The sequence below is a fragment of the Astyanax mexicanus genome, chromosome 10, assembly GCF_023375975.1.
Source record: "Astyanax mexicanus isolate ESR-SI-001 chromosome 10, AstMex3_surface, whole genome shotgun sequence".
NCBI lineage: Eukaryota > Metazoa > Chordata > Actinopteri > Characiformes > Acestrorhamphidae > Astyanax > Astyanax mexicanus.
The window spans coordinates 35,722,980-35,739,975 of record NC_064417.1 but is presented as its reverse complement, the minus strand read 5'-3'; the positions used below and the strand labels follow the sequence as shown (position 1 = coordinate 35,739,975).

At 39.3% G+C, this 16,996-nt stretch overlaps 1 protein-coding gene across 12 annotated transcripts in view; it reads right to left on the bottom strand.

The window, feature by feature from the left end:
* Positions 1–16,996, bottom strand: part of magi2b (membrane associated guanylate kinase, WW and PDZ domain containing 2b) — a 165,068-nt gene that overhangs the window by 124,271 nt on the left and 23,801 nt on the right. For 11 of the 12 annotated variants that reach the window (XM_049483924.1, XM_049483925.1, XM_022684151.2 and 8 more), the window contains exon 2: positions 3,975–4,091. In XM_049483924.1, the coding sequence (XP_049339881.1) occupies positions 3,975–4,091 (117 nt within the window). Of the gene's footprint in view, positions 1–3,974; positions 4,092–5,965; positions 6,389–16,996 lie in introns of those variants that run through there. The other variant, XM_049483927.1, reaches the window with a different exon arrangement.

The following is a 16,996-nucleotide window of genomic DNA, read 5'->3' as shown; positions in this document are numbered from 1 at the left end:
TTTTTTTTTCTATTATTATTTACATAGGACCATCTGCACTACTACTTTATTTTACACAGGCTCACTAGGACAGATATAAGAGAGAGGAACTGAAATTTTGGATCTCACATGTTCTCTAGCTATTTGGGAGGTTAAATAAACAGCCATGTTATACAATAAGTGTAATTCAAGAGCCAGTCTAAGAGTAAAATGAAAGGACTACAATTACACGCGCTGGGAGAAAGAAACAAACCGAAAAGATAACAAAGGCAGGGGGTCTTTCGGTAATCTGGAGCTGGAACAATAGCGTCTGTGTCACTGAAATCACAGACAGACATAGAATAATAATGGAATGGAAAGGAAAAAACAGAAAAATAATGGTTCTAATGCAATACAGTCTAAAAAAGGGGATCTTTAATTGTTTTTGGTTCTGTATCACACAACACAACAACCTGAAAGCTAAAATGCATGCATGGTTGTATAGGTAAAATGGTTCTTCATTCACAAGTAAAATTTCTTGTAGGTGTTTATAGAAAGTCGGTTCTAGTCAAGGAGGCAAAAACCTTCTCTTAGAACTAGAACTAGAGTCCACAATAAAGGTGTTATTTGACTGATGCCAAAGAAGAACCGTATGCTACCAAACCAGATGCTACTCAAAGTACCACTTTCTAGAAATACAGCTCTGGAAAATAAAATATTTACATTTTACCAAAATGAAAACCTCTGGAATATAATCAAGAGAAGATGGATGATCACAAGTCATCAAACCAAACTGAACTGCTTGATTTTTTGCACCAGGTGTGGCAAAAATTATCCAAAAGCAGTGTGTAAGACTGGTGAAGGAAAACATGCCAAGATGCATGAAAACTGTGATTATAAACCAGGGTTATTCTACAAAAGATTGATTTCTGAACTCCATTCCAGTGTTTTGTTTGCAAATTTTTGAGGTCTGAAAGATCTGCATCTTTTTTTTTTTTTGTTATTTCAGCTTTTTTAATTTTTAATAAATGCTCTAAATCACGATATGTTAATTTGAAATTTGGGACAAAATGTTGTCAGCTGTTTATAGAATAAAACAACAATCTGAAGTCTCTTTATTTTTTTCCAGAGCTGTATATTCTTTAAAATAAAAGCCCTGCAATTTTTTTAACAATGCTTCAGTTAGAAAGAATCCAGTTTTGGTTTCACAAAAAATGTTTTTATCTAGAGCTGGAACAACAGTTTCTGTGTCTCTGGGACTCATACAAACACGGCCATAGGCTGGAGTTTTAGGATGGGCACTGGTAAGCAATGCTGACAAGGACAGGATTTCTAAAATAAAACAGGCCACCCTATGATGACCTTCGAACCGGGAGAGAGATGACATGGTGTATTTATGGCTGCTTTGGCCTCGCTGGGTTTAAAAAGCAAGCAGCAGACAACAAGGGGCAGGACGCTGGCAGAGCGAACACTCATACAAAGGGCCGCTGAAAGTAACCTGAAATCCCTACTAGCCTTGAACTTCACCAAAGTAAGTAACACCACTGGGAGACGTGTGAACAGTTAGGGCCGATATGAATCCACGTAGAATTCACACTGCTTTAATTACCAGTGACATAGAAACACAGGCAATTTCACATCATTTTTCTTTTTCCACAGGGATCGAGAAGCGAGCGTAAGAAAGCCTTAATCCGAAAGGTTTCTTTAATCACCCGGCAGGATCAGCCACCCAAGTCGCCTTCTTGTTCCTCCCTTGGCAAGTATGCACACACACTCATACACAGTTAAAGCGTTACCCTGTCCTGTCTCTTCCAATCCCCTTCTCTCTACATTTCCTAGCATGGGCTGTTCGCTTACATTAAGCCCTTGCCGTATGGGAGGAATGCTTCCAGAACCGCTCGCTCATGACTGCGCAGCACGAGCATAAATCAAAGGCATCATTTTAGCTAGCCGCTCGGTAATTGTGATGTGTTTTTCGCTGTGCTGTGGAGGGGGAGGGGGAACCGTCGGCAGGCAGGCCTGGAGAAGAGATGGTGGTTGCCTTGGAAACCCCGGGCTGAGACACCGAACGAGGAAGGGAAAGGACGAGAGAGTGAGAGAGAGAGAGTGAGTGAACGGGCGAACGAGTGAGAAAACTATAGATATAGAGCGGAAGACAATATTGAGGTGACGGAGTGCACAGTGGAAATAGACAGAAGGAAGGGATGAAGAACAAACAAGAAAGAAGAAGAGGAAATCTAATACTAATACTCTACTCTAAACAAACAGGGTTCTGTATAGAATCATGAAATCCCAACAAATCATTTGGATTCCAAATGGTTGTTTAAACTGGTTAAATGGTTCCTCACACACAAGGATAACCTGTTGAAGATGCCTCGCACAAAAGGGTCAAAAGATTTATCCAGTACACTTAAAAAGATAAAGAAGAACCAGATAAAGACTTTTGCTTTCACGAAGACCCATTTCTAAAAAAGAGATGACCCCTTTATGTAAGCATGTACAATATATAAAAGTTATCCAGATATTACATATAGAGCATATAAAAATTGCTTTCTATTTCAGGTGTAGATAAGAAAAAGAATAGCAAAAGAAAGCCAAAAACAAAGAACAGTAAAACCCTAAGAGAAGCACAGATTCCTAGGATGAATCTCTAACTGTTACAGCAGAAAAGAAAACACAAAAAAAAGGAATGGTCATATCAACAACTGAACCATTCCGCTTGCTTTGCTTCAATACTGGGAGAATGAGCCAGCTAAATGTCTTTAGAACTTTACCTCTCCTTTTCAGTCACACATGAATACAGAGCTGTAGATATTATCCGGGTCACGGCACCAATTTTAAAAGGAATTTACAAGGCTTGAGTGAATCACAGTCTCACCAGTTCAGCATCACCTGAATTCAACACAGGACCCAAACATCGCCTCTAGCACAGTGGCTAGAATCCAAAAAAGTAGTTTGAAATACACACAGTGAGAAGAGGAGGAACTGGGGAAAAGTGAATTTTTAAGGTTGGTTCATCTAGTCGATTTATTTTTCTTTGCATTATTAAAAACAAGTGGCTTATGTTGTGTTTTTATACAAAGTATGGTCTTAAAGACCACCTCAAACTGCTTATAATGCAATAAATCTAATTTCTTCAATTCTTAACACACCCTTCTCAACGTTCATAAGTGGAGATGTGGCATGTTGCATTGTCCTCTGCCAGTGTATTTTCTGAACTAAATAAAACCTGTTAATTTGCCACATCAAGTTGCCACATCAAGCATTTTTTGATTGAACTGACAAATGATTTTATCTGCTCCAGTGCACTAACAGAGTCTCATTGAAGTCAATCAGTATGAGAAAAACACAAAGGGAGGCACAGCAGGTGTCAACAAGCAGCGCAAAAGGCTTTAATATCACTGCTACATAATATATTTGCCCAGAGAAAATAGGTGAAGCACAAGGCCAGCGAGTGAATTCCTGCACTTAATTACCATGTAACTGGAGCATCTGCTCAACATTTATTTTACCCATCTGTAGGTGCCCGTGCAACAACAACAAGATCCATCCCAAAACTCATTATACAGACAAGCGTTCTTGTTTATCTGTGTAAAATATGATTCACTCATCTTGCATCACCCAAACAAGTCAAATAACCATTCATTCTTTTCCTCCAGTCAGAACCACAACAACAATACACCAATGATCTCATAATCACTATAGTACCAACACAGAAATCAAACCAACCCAAACCTGAACAGAGCTGTCTCTGCCTTTGATTTGCAGAATTGATTCCCACTCATCAAGATTCAGACGCTGTCTTCTGAGTTCCCACAAAACGCCAAGAGGTCACGTCGTCCATAAGCAGCCGTGCATAATCAGCAGATGAAATTAAGCTCCATGTCCCAACTGATGCCCTTTTCAGATTACGCCAATCATGTTTAAAGGTGTATTTAAAAAAAAACGTTGAACCATGTTCTGCTAGCTGCTAGCAGACTGGAGGCTGAGGATGAGGGGTACTCAGGGATACTCACAGGGCACAGTGCGGAGGTAGAGGTTGTCCCGTATGATCTGCTGGAGCTCGTGGTCCACTGATCCCTTCTGGAAGCGGAGGTTAAGGTAGTGGCGGAGGTCTTTATCCACAACTCCTCCTGTGAAAAGAGAAACTTCTTTAGTAACTTCTTTAAGACTTCTATCTAGCTTTAAACAATCTAAGCAAACCATGGAAGCTAAGTTCCATGAAAGTGATTCAGAGATCCATTAACTGAATATTTAAAAATCTTCATTCTTAGAAAAGTAAAAAACTCTTAAACACTGTCAGAACTTGCCACCACTCACTTTCATTCCTGTTTCAATGGGAATTCCACCAAATTTACCAAAGTCCTGCAGAATTTAGTGGTTGATATTTGAACCAAGACATTTAGAGTGGGTTAGACCAACTCTTTCTTTACAGTTGTTGCAACAGAAACCAGGGATTGTAATGTTTACAACAAAAATACTGAATAGCCACTTTATTATTTCTAAAACCACCAGTGAACCTACCACCACCATGTTTCATTGTTCTTTTATATGTAACATTGCTAATAATACATCATAAAATAGAGGTATATCTGAAAAATATACAAAATATTTCACAACATTGCTACAAGAACTGTTTATATTTAACCCCAAAGCCATCTTAAACTATCATAAAACAACATCTCAAGCAACAGCTTTTCTGTGGAGGACCCTTTAGACAGGCATTTATCTCTTCAAATATCTGCACCCATTCGAGTTCAAGTTCAAGCTTCTCTAGCCACTCTTAATGTTCGCCAATTAGCCATTTAATTTAGTAGAGATGTTTAGAAGATTCAGTAGCTAGCATTCCCCTTAAACATAACTAATAAGACCACTCAGGCTTATTATCATCTATGAAGTTACTGGACAATAATCCTCAGGAATAAACCTAAGAATTGAAGGGGTTAACAGGGGTATTTACTCTACAGGCAGTTTTGAGAACTGAGAGACTGATTGAGGCGAGGGAAAGGCGGTCGTCTGGTCTGGAGCGCTCGGCACAGTCGGCACCGAAACCATGACTAAATAATATCTGTCCTGCAGCATCTACAGAATCCCAAATAGCCACCTACTACAGCCATCACTGCTTGATTGTTTCTTTGCAAGAATGTCTTCAATGCCAGACAGACAGAGATAGAGAGAAAGATTGGGATTACAAGATCATGTAAGGTCTGTGTAGTCTGTTAATGATTGAGCTGGTGAGAAAACACTGAACATGGAGAAAACATTGACCATGTCTGGCTACTCTGTCCTCTCTCTCTTTCTCTCTTTCTTATACGTCTACCGGTCATAACCTTGACTGTTCACCACAGCTGAGGACCATGGCAACCCTGACGGATGCACAGCAGCCAGTCGACCGGTGGTGCTCGGCAGTGTAACAGCGTCTGGTGTTAAGCGGTGCATAATTACACCGCTCGCAGACATAACCCGCGCTCAGGTGAACAAAAGCAGATGCCGGTATCCCTGACATCATCAACAGCCTGAGCCTCAAGCTTCAATCGGCCGTGGGCTTTGTCTTTACAGCACCGCAGCGGTGTCACCGTGTTCCCTCCTGCGGACGCACAACACCGCTTCGCGTTTCGTGACTGCCTGGCTATCAATCATATGGAGCGTTGACATTGTCAATGTAATGCAGTAATGGTGGAGAGGGGGGTGGGAAGAGGGGGAGGCCAGGACAGCCAGACTTGCACAGCTGTTGCAGCAGAAAGGAGGCACTTCCAGCATGCCATCACACCAATCCGGCACAAGGAACGAGACAATGGAGCATGGAGAATCACCTAAAGCAGATTTCCCTGAATGGAAATTACACGTCCATCCTCCGCTGATCCTTATCCGTAATTACAATTCCACCCCCCACCATCCTCTTCGCCCACCCTGTCCACCCGCCTCAACCCAGAGTCTATTGTGCCTCAATGGAAATCCAGCCGCTTTGCCTCTTGCCTCCTGCTTCTGGAGATGATGCTCTACTCACCGGTCCCCGTGGCCAAAATCCGTCCCCCTCTTTCTCTGGAAGACTCCGCTCCGGCTTCAAACAACCTAATCCTTCATGTGTCAATGGAAGCGCCAGCGACAGAGAGTCCCCCCTCTCTGCATCTAATTTAGCCACGAGCGGAGAGAGAGAGAGAGAGAGAGAGAGAGAGAGAGAGAGAGACAGAGAGCAAGAGAGAGTCTAACAGAGAGATGGAGAGAGATGGGAGAGAGCCACAGCCAGTGAGTGAGGCTCAAGCGAGTGAGAAAAAGAGAGAGAGAGAGAGAGAGAGAGAGCAAGACTGACACAGTAGCAGCGAGACAGAGAGAGAGGGAGTGAGAGAAGGAGAGAGAGAAGGATGGAGAGAGTAAGGGGATGAGGGAGATAGAGAGTCATCGACAGTCAGGAGACAACAGTGTAGAGAAAGCTTTGCCAGTGAGGAGCCTATCACAATGATGCCTGTATTCTGATTGGCCTGAAAGATAGCAAGGTCCTACACCTCCCCCTGTCTGCAGCTTACGGAACTGCTGTGTGTAAGAGAGTGAGAGTGTGTGTGTGTGTGTGTAAGAGTGAGTGTGTGATACAGATGCTTTTGGACACACCACCAAAAAGGCCAGCCTGTTCGCACCAGATGCTGTCGGTTAGCTGGCACTGGGTGAACTTGTTGACCTTGTGAAGACATCACTGTCAAGCATGAAGAAAGGAAAGAGCAGTGATCTTCTGATCGCTCACCGAGGAGCCGAGACTTAAAATAAAAACAAAGGTCTTCTGAGTTACAGAGAAACATATCGACTCATTGGGGCACTTAATTGTCATCAAACTACAGCTTAGAGATACAAAAAAAAACAATAAATGATCTTTATGGGGTGAACTGAGGGACACGTGTCTACAGAACGACTCAAACTTGTGCAAATCAGATATAAAAGCACCAAGAATGATATTAGAATTGTAATAAGATTAGAGGATATTTACTTAAAAAGATCATCGTTAGCCTTGAAAATGCTAATTGTTTAACCAATATAAGAAGAAGAGTTTAATGAACTCCAGAAAAGTAGAATGTTTAGGTGATTTTGGACTACTGCACTAAAATATCTTGATTTTTTTTCTTTACACCTGCATCCCTAAAGAAATTATTTTTCAGAATCAACTAAGAAATGTAGCCAAGGTTTGAAGCGGTTTTAAGAACACATCTGAATGCATCCTTCAGGCAGAAAGACCTGTGAAGGATACATCAGGCGTGTTTTTATTATAACATATAATAAATTAAAAAAAGTCACACAAGCATATAAGTCACATGGTGTTTGAGGTTAGTGTGGGAGTGTCTGAGAATGAAGTAGGTGTTCATAGTTTTTATATTCCTGGAAATCATAACACCGAATAAACTGTTAAAAATGTCCAACCTGATCTTCAGCTCCTGAGGAGACTGAGGAATGTTCATAACTCAATATACTTATACTGGAGCACCAAGAATCTGTCATGTTAAACAATATGCAGTATATCACAATGTTTTTTCTTTTCTATGGTCTGATGAATTGGACTGGGCAAAATAAATCAATACTGATATTCTCTAACAACTGTTTGTTTTTCTTTAAGTACAGACAAAATCTATAGCATGCCCCAAAACGTGTTTAATGACACAGCATGTCATTTATCATTTACCCTTACAATAAAATACTCATATTTCACAGCTCTGTGTAGTACTATGCTATAATGTTGGCACTGCAGGTTCATGCAAAACTGCTAACTATGTAAATCTCATGATACTGCAACATAAAAACATGATAATGCACATAATTAAAAAACGTTTTCTATTATTTATGTAATCTAATGTGGTTTTTTCACTTAAACAGAAAAGTTTGCAATCATTCAGCAACAAAAAAACACATTTCAGCCTAGCCATATCTTGCATCTCACTCTAGTCTTATTAGATAAAATCAATTTTCTTCATTCAAATTTTAAATGTAATATCAAATTATCTAACTAAAACAAATCATGTGCTTAATGCATTGTTCCTCTTATATAAAAAAATATTTTTTCATTATCCAAAACATGTATTGGAACAACTAATTATTCATTTTAAACGTACAGCCCTGGAAAATATAATAATAAGAGATCACTTAAAATAATGAGTTTCTTTGATTTTACCAGTTTGAAAATCTCTTGAAAATAATCAAGAGGAAGATGGATGATCATAAGCCATCAAACTAAGCTGAACTGTTTGAATCTTTGCACCAGGAGTTATTCAAAAGCAGTGTGTAAGACTGATGGAGGAGAACATGCCAAGAAGCATTAAAACTGTGATTAAAAATCAGGCTTATTCCACCAAATATTTCTACACCCAAAAAATCTCATTTTTTTAAAATAAATGCTCTAAATGACAATATTTTTATTAGAAATTTTGGAGAAATGTTGTCCGTAGTTTATAGAATCATACAACAATGTTCATTTTACTCATATACCTATAAATAGCAAAATCAGATACACTAAAGAGGAGTAACTGTCTCTTACCGTCCATGGAAGGTTTTCTACTAGATTTTGGAACATTGCTGTAAAGGCGACAAAAGCATTAGTAAGGTCATGATGTTAAATGATCACCAAACCACCTCATACCCATCCACAACTTTCCAACAGTATTGGAGGGGATTAAATTACTAATAAATCAAACAGCAAATCTTTACGGGAGAACTCATGAAAAAAAATACTTTACATAGAAACTTAATGCAGCAGTTAGCATTATTCTGCTTAATACTAATCTATACTGGCTTAAACACTATCCTATACTGTCTCTATTAGGGGTGTAACAGTGTTATCATCACTGTTTGCTTCATGCAGTCACACAGAGAATGATTTATAATGATAAATACGGTAATGTCGGATGCACATGCCACACAGAAACCTTTAGCTGTAAGCTGCTGGATTTGCATGGTATTGTGGGATCTGTAGTGGTTTAGGAGTATTGCTATGGCAACTGTAGTCTTTTTAATCCCATCTTCTTCTTTCTCATCTTTCTCCCTCTCACTCATGCGTGTAAAGTGACTCATGCACATATCTTTCTTTATTATTTATCTCTCACTGTTTTAACTTTTGAGTTTAAAATGATTGTGTGTGTGTGTGTGTGTGTGTGTGTGTGTAAACACATTAAACATGCTAAAATTAACACTGTACTGCTTCATTAATTAACATACTACAGGCTCTACTGACTACCCCGGGGGGATTATACAGCATTAGATGACATAAACTTGAATACTGTCTGTTTAAATGAAACGAAAAGAAAATTACCGTATTTTTCAGACTATAAGGTGCACTTAAAATCCTTTACTCTTCCAAAAAATCATCAGTGCGCCTTATAATTAAGTCCGCCTTATGTATGAATTTTACAAGTAAAGCCACTCAGCAGAAGTACAGCGTTATAGTTTAGTTCTATAGTTTAGTTCTCCAGCACAGAGACTCGAGACTAGAGCAGTATTAGCATTAGCTGCTAACCGCACTAGCTCTTTTGCCGTTCAGAGGTGAGTATTATCAGCGTGTAGCCTTTCTGCAGCCTGTACTGGAGTAGCATTAGCATTACCTGCTAACCGCTCTAAATGTTAGCTAGCTTTTTCACCGCTTGGAGACGAGTATATCGGCCTGTAGCCTGCTTCTAACCTCAGCTAGCACTGCTTGAGTAGCATTAGCATTAGCCGCTAACCGCTAGTTAGCTCTTTTGCCATTCAGAGGCGAGAATATTTTACTGTAGCCTGCTCCTAACCCTGCATAGCACTGCTGGAGCATTAGTATTACCTCGCTGAGTATACTGGACTGGAGCCTTCCCATTTACAGTGTTAAAACAAGCTATGTGGGACAAACTGATAGCTAATATCGCCCTGGGTTCACGAAACACTCAGGGTTCCTCAGTGTAGCGCTGTCTGGTTAGCCTAAGTAGAAATCTGGGCTTCTAAGCTTACTAAAAATAAACAGAAGCATTTTACTTTACAAATAAACAGTTTTCAGGAGAGAAATCTGTGTAGATTAATAATCTGCGTTTGTTTGACTTTAAAAATGATGCACATTATAATCTGGTGTGCCTTGTGTATAAAAATAGACCAGAAAATAGACGTGTATTGATAGTGCGCCTTATAATCCAGTGCACCTTATAGTGCGAAACATACTGTAGGGTTAGTCTTATGTTTTTTTTCTGTCATACATATGATCCAGGTAAAAAAATATAAATAAAACATCAATGTCAATAAACAGGTTTATTGACAAAAGGGGCAATACAAGGGGTGGTCAACACAAGCAGGGTCAAAACTAGAAGACAATAAGTCCTAACTCATTACTCTACTGGATACTTTATTGAATTACTGGATTTACGAGCAGAAAATGACACGTTCTTATCCAAAAGAACACAATGGCTGACTGTGGCCCTGCTTAAGGCCATAAATACTGTAAACAAAGCACATAAACACATGGACCAGTCAGCTCGACCTCACTGTGCTGGAAGCGTCTTGTGTCCTACAGGCTTCAAGCTCAGGAGGATCAGAGACTTTGACAGCACATGTGTCAGAAGCTCCAGAAACATTCTGGCTGCTCTCCACATTTGTAGATGCTCTTTTTTAATACCCAGCAAATTACACAGCACCCAAAACAATGCAATGAAGATCAGCCCACAGTGACCTCGTGGCCATATTAAAGAAAAGGCCTGGACCCAAAAAACGTGTGCCCAAAATAACAAAAAAAAAAATAATCCCTCTCAAAACAGACGGGGACCCGTTTCCCCAAAGCTTCACAGCACAGCGATCAGTGTGAGATGGCAGAGAGAGCTTCTGCTTTGAACCGCTAAGATTAGCACCACAGTACAGCGCTTTCCGGGGAAGAGGGCCCAGATTAGTTAGCCTCTGATCGCTCACGCGTGTCTGCTAGTTGATGGAAGGATCAAGCTGGTACGCCTATAAATCTTAAAAAGATTCAGCACAGTCAGGAATGACATGTGTAGTAGTGGGTGGAACTGATACAATTATATTATACATATAACATATAATACAGTATATTACATTTTCACAGTACATTATGGCACCATGAAATATGGTGGTATTTTAAGTTACATTAATAAAGCTAACAGATCAGCCTTCCTGTGTACTTCTACTCTATACTACGGTTAAACTGCAATCCATCCACAGTGACCATTTAATTAGTTGTCATTTATAAGTGTCATCTATTTATACGCCAATTTCATTTAAAGAGGCCCTAGTGTGTCAAACCGTATTTGTTGTGGTAGATGAATAGTAAGAGTCTGATACATTGAACTGACGCACCATGAACTGTGAACACTGACTGTTGTTTTCTCATTCAATAAAATATCCGACATCACCAAAGCTGAAGCTAGAAAACAGGCCAATTCCAAAAACACAAAACTGTTACCTCACAGTCCTGACTTGTTATATTTACATTCTCAAAATACACAGAAACCCAGCCTCTCAAGACAGCCCTAGTCAAAGCTAGTGAAACCGCAAAATGCCACAAGGGAGATTAAGGTGTTGTTGAGACTGGAGAGCAGCTCATCACCTTCACACCCAACTAGTTATTTTAATGATGGTGGGGTGGGGGGGTGGGGGCTGAGATCTGAGTTACGCTAAAAACCATAGATAATCTCCATTTTAAATTGCTGCAATGTCTAGAGATAAGACTTTTTCCTTTGCCAATTTATCATATTTCATAAACTGTATTAACCGTAGGGGTGTGCCATATCGTATCATATGCAACAATATTACCAACATTTTTGAATATCGTAAGTGATATTATACCCTGAAATATCATGCCATTTCATCCATCTCTAATTATCACAACAGGGTACTACTTTTTTGCTGCTTTTAGCAAAAGACAAATTTACACTGATCTCATTTCCCTTTATATATCTACTAGAGGCAGATTATATCTGTCCAGTATTACTTATTTTACTTTAATCCTGGATATATGGAGATATTTGTTTGGAGTGCATTATAAGTATTATGACATTTTGAAGTATTGACTTCTGTTACAAATTTGAAAAAAAAAAATGTATTTTTTAATATCTCAGTTAGGGGTGTACCATATCATATCGTATGCAGTAATACAATTTATGTTTTATTTTATTGCAGTAATGTATTCTTGAAATTTTTTTTATGTTTTGTCATATCATTTAGAGTATTGTTATTGTAAAAATACCATGCAATATCATAATATTATTTTAGAGCCATATCGCCCACCCCTAATTATCTGTCTTTCAAAACTAATACAACTAAGCATCTATATTGTTGTGTGACATTACTCCAGAACTCCAGCACAGACAAGGCACTCTCCAACTACAGGTCTATTGTTAAACTTCTACCAATGGATTCCTTACAGTCACAGTAAAAAAACAGTATCAGAAACCAACTGAAGGAATAAGCAGCACAGACTCCAGACCGAGTCCAGCTCATCATGTGTCAGCAGTGAGTGACAGCAGAAACAACAGCATGAAGAACACGAGCAGTCTGTAAAATGACCAGCATTCAACACTGCCTCTTTCTGATCCTCAGCACTGTCACATCACAGCTGATCGTTCCAGCACTGAGGACAGACACTCACTGATTAACTGATCAATAAATAGACTCAGGATCAGAAACACAGACATAAGAGGCAATACAGAAAGTACAATCTTCCACAAAATATCAAACACCCATTTTTCGATATTTTAGGAACAGATACAACACAAGGCCAATTTAATTAACACACTATAAAACTCAGTCTCAACATGCTTCAGTATTAATGAGTACTGAATAAAAAGTAAATAAAGTAAAAAAAATCTGCACATTTTAGATAAAGTATCCTACATAAACAAAAAAACAACACACCCTGGATTGCTGTAAAACGCATGCAGTTATGTCTCCATAACCAGATATGTAAACAATAATAGGTATAGTCTGATGAACTATTTGTGTGACGATGTGGTAATCGATGTGTAGGCAATCCAATGCATTTTTTTCATTCTCTCTGTTTGTTATATAGGTTTAATGTTTATATGTTTTATAGAGGATGTATTGTTCTCTTAAGACACACAGAAAAAAGAACATTACAATAGTCAACTGAAGTTTCTCTGCATCACTCCTCCATGATACAAAGGCCTAACATGCAAACGTTTCTTAAATGATAAAAATATACTCTGCTGACAGTGTCTGGATCAAGGATAAAACTGAGCTCAGAATCTATAATTACACTCAGGTTCTGTACTGTTGATTTAGTCAACAAAGCACAGAAGCCTAGTAGCTCACTGAGCATTGCTCTGAATTATAGTTCTTAAAAACAGACAATAGAGATGAGCAATATGACGATATTTTAATGTATTGTGATAAATTTATGTTCATAAATGATATGCATCAGTTCATTTAAAATAAAAAATCACAATTTAAATAACTACAGTATTTATTTGGCATGTTTTAAGAATCTGTCACTACTAACACTTTCTATGAAAACATGGTGATGAATTTTGTGTATCATAAAACTTTCTTTAAATATAGTGATATAATATTTTTACCATATCACCCAACCATAATAGTAACTGTTTTATATTTGTCTATCTATATCTCTCCGGACAAACATCAGTTAAAATAGAAAAATATCATCTATGTGAAATACACATATTTTAGCTGAAAATTGCCAAATACTGGTACATAGCTAATTGATCTTTCAATCTCTAATTAAGATAAAAAATACTATAGAGATCTGGCCAAGAAAACAGCTATAGAGACTGACATGTACATCATTAAATACAACATGAACAACATTATATATAAACCAGCTCTAAAGAAAAGCTGCCACATATCTTATTCACCAAATCATTGATAAGCCACGAAGCTACCTAGGGTTGCCAAATTCAGCACAAAGTTTAGACTAGTAGGAGAGGCAGGGAACTTAAGAGTACGAGCGAGAGGAGAAATACAGCAATTCGTAACTCTTCTATCACCCGTATTTAGTGTTATATTGACTGTATGTTACACGAGGGGACTGCATGTTACAGGAGGCCCCGCGCACGAGAGCGCCAGCTGCGCTAACCTTGCCTTTTTATGGCAGATGCACACAGATCACGAATATGAATGTGAACAATCTGTTTTTTTTTATTTATGTAAATACCAGTCCCTAGTAAGCACATATAGTGGCGGTGATAAAATAACGTTACCTAATTAAATTAGCTAGCCAGTTAGCTTACCTGTTCAGGAGAGAAGTAGCAGCTCTGGGTTGGTCTTGTAGTCTTTTTGAGCTCCACCGTTCGAACTCACTGCCAATATTCACTCTTGTTATATTCCTTCTTTGGTCAATGAGCTTTTTTAAGACATGCTGAGGATTTTTAAGCTGTGTAGCAGCTGAGGTTTAACTGAACCAGCTCTGCTAGCTCCTTTTCTGCAGCACCGATCGCTGTAGTGTAGTGTAGTGTGGGTGCTGGAAACCTCGGGGTGGTGTTAGTGTTGGGGAACGAGCAGCAGGAGAAGTCCGAGCAGCAGGAGAAGTCAGAGGACAAAACTGACACAAAACTCCGGGACGGACTGCACACTTAAAATAGGAATGTACTGCTGAATCCCTGCTGACAAGAGCTGCCAGTGCTTTCACTCAAAATGTTTTCTTAATATCTGATGATACATCCTGATCATTTTATCATTGCGTCCATTTCACCATCCCACTGACACACAGCAGAGGAGCTGAGGAGCTCAGTTCCCCAGAACCTGCAGAGCTTCAGACAGAGCTGCAGAGAACAGCTTCACTTCAGCTTCAACTGGATCCAAACTGGACACGTAAGTAGATATCTATCCGACTGGCTTTAGTAATGAGCAGTGGAGCTTCTGTGTTAGAAGGAGTTTTACTGTCTAGCAGCCTCTGTGCTAGCTAACGCTAACTGACTAGCTAACGCTAACCGGAAAGCTAACGCTAACCGGAAAGCTACCGCTAACTGACTAGCTACCGCTAACCAGCAAGCTACCGCTAACCAGCAAGCTACCGCTAACCGACTAGCTAACGCTAACCGACTAGCTAACCGGAAAGCTAACGCTAACCGACTAGCTAACGCTAACCGGAAAGCTACCGCTAACTGACTAGCTAACGCTAACCAGCAAGCTACCGCTAACCGGAAAGCTAACGCTAACCGACTAGCTAACGCTAACCGGAAAGCTAACGCTAACCCACTAGCTAACGCTAACCGGAAAGCTACCGCTAACTGACTAGCTAACGCTAACCAGCAAGCTACCGCTAACCGGAAAGCTAACGCTAACCGGAAAGCTAACGCTAACCGGCAAGCTAATACTAACGGACTAACGGTTACTTAAGCTCAGCTCAGCTAATTCTACTAACCTACAGGAGAGAAACTCCTGTTTAAGGTTTAAACTTTAGAACAGCCAAATCACTCAAACAACACGCTCAGCCAAACAGTTAAACAGTGGTAAAATACCAGCTCTCTAACTAGTAAATATAGCCTTTGCATTTATATGACGTTATGTGTTCATCTCGTGAATAACAGTATACTGCATATTTTGAAGGCATTATTAATTGAGACTGTTAATTAAAATGCGGTATGTACCAACCTTGATAGTTATTTATTTATTTTGTTGAATTAAGAGTACTATTTTAATAGTGTAATTCCAGATGGTTTAAATGTGTCATTATTGTGAATAAATGGGAAAAATACAAGCTAAAAAACAGCTGTGGCTAAAACAAAACGTCGGCTTTATATATCGGCCACTTGTGATCTCTAAATATCGGCATCGGCCATTAAAAAACAATATACCTACACATACAGTCAGAGCTAGAGACTGTCTGTCTGTCTGTTTGTCACAGCGTTTTATAGCCACATTAGCCAAGCTTTTCTTATTCTAAACTAAAACTCTTGTCAGGTATCAAAAATATGTCTTATCTGATGAAGTGTATCTGATGAAATACACTGCAACATTACAAGATTTACATCCATACAGTGTTGCATTAATTTTTCACCAAGATCTTGCATTGATGATGGTAGACTCTGACCAATGCGCAAAGTCTTCTCCAGCACATGGACTTTGTGGTGAACAATCCATGTGTGACAATAATGATCTCATGCTCCCTGAACCACTCTTTCTCAATTCCAGCCTAATGAATAATGGCATTGTCATCTTGGAATATGTGCCATCAGGGAAGGGAAAAATCTGTTAATGGAATTACCTGGTCTATATTCAGTATATTCAGGTAGTCAGCTGACCTCATTCTTTGAGCACTTACTGTTGCTGAACCTAGACCTGAGCAACCGCAGCAACCCCAGATCATTTGCTTAGTTAAATCCAGGTGGAGACTATTTTTTTGTCCAGGCAGTGTATATGTTTAGTTGAATTTCCCCAAATCATTTATTTAAAGTAACAGCCAATGGAAAGATCAAAACTTGTCAAAATTCCACTGGTCTCAGTACACAAAAAAACTAAATAAACTGGTTACAGGGCTCATTTGTATATTGTGGTCATCTGCAATAGTAAATTAATGTATTTCCAAGACAAGTATTGAGATAACAAATAAAAAAGAACAAAGTTGTGCAGCCCCAAGGCAGCCCCTGCTTTTACCCTTAAAGTAAAACAATGCTTTTCTGCAATAGGCTGGAATATAGCTCCATATCGATTAGGGTAAACAGCGGCGAGGTTAATAAAACATTCCGCAGTGTTTTCAGTGTGTCTTTTCGACAGCATAATCATGGCTGACACCTCTGCCCTCGCGGAGAGACGACCGAACAGGAAAGCACGTTATTGATCTGGGGAGCGTTTTTTTTTTCTCCTTGGAATGCTGTCGGACAGAAAAGCGAGTGCAGCTGAAAGCGACTCTAGGGAAAGCTTCACAGTGGGCCGTGAACACAGAGAGAGAAAAAAAGCATGTGTGATGCTGTCTAATCAATACCTCTTTCTCTGCCATTCACTCCTACAACAGGTCAAACCATGCATCTGATTAAGGGCACACAACCACACACACACACAAACACATATACGTACACATGCCCTCTTGGAAGTGATTACTTAAGATCTCACTTAAGATTTACAG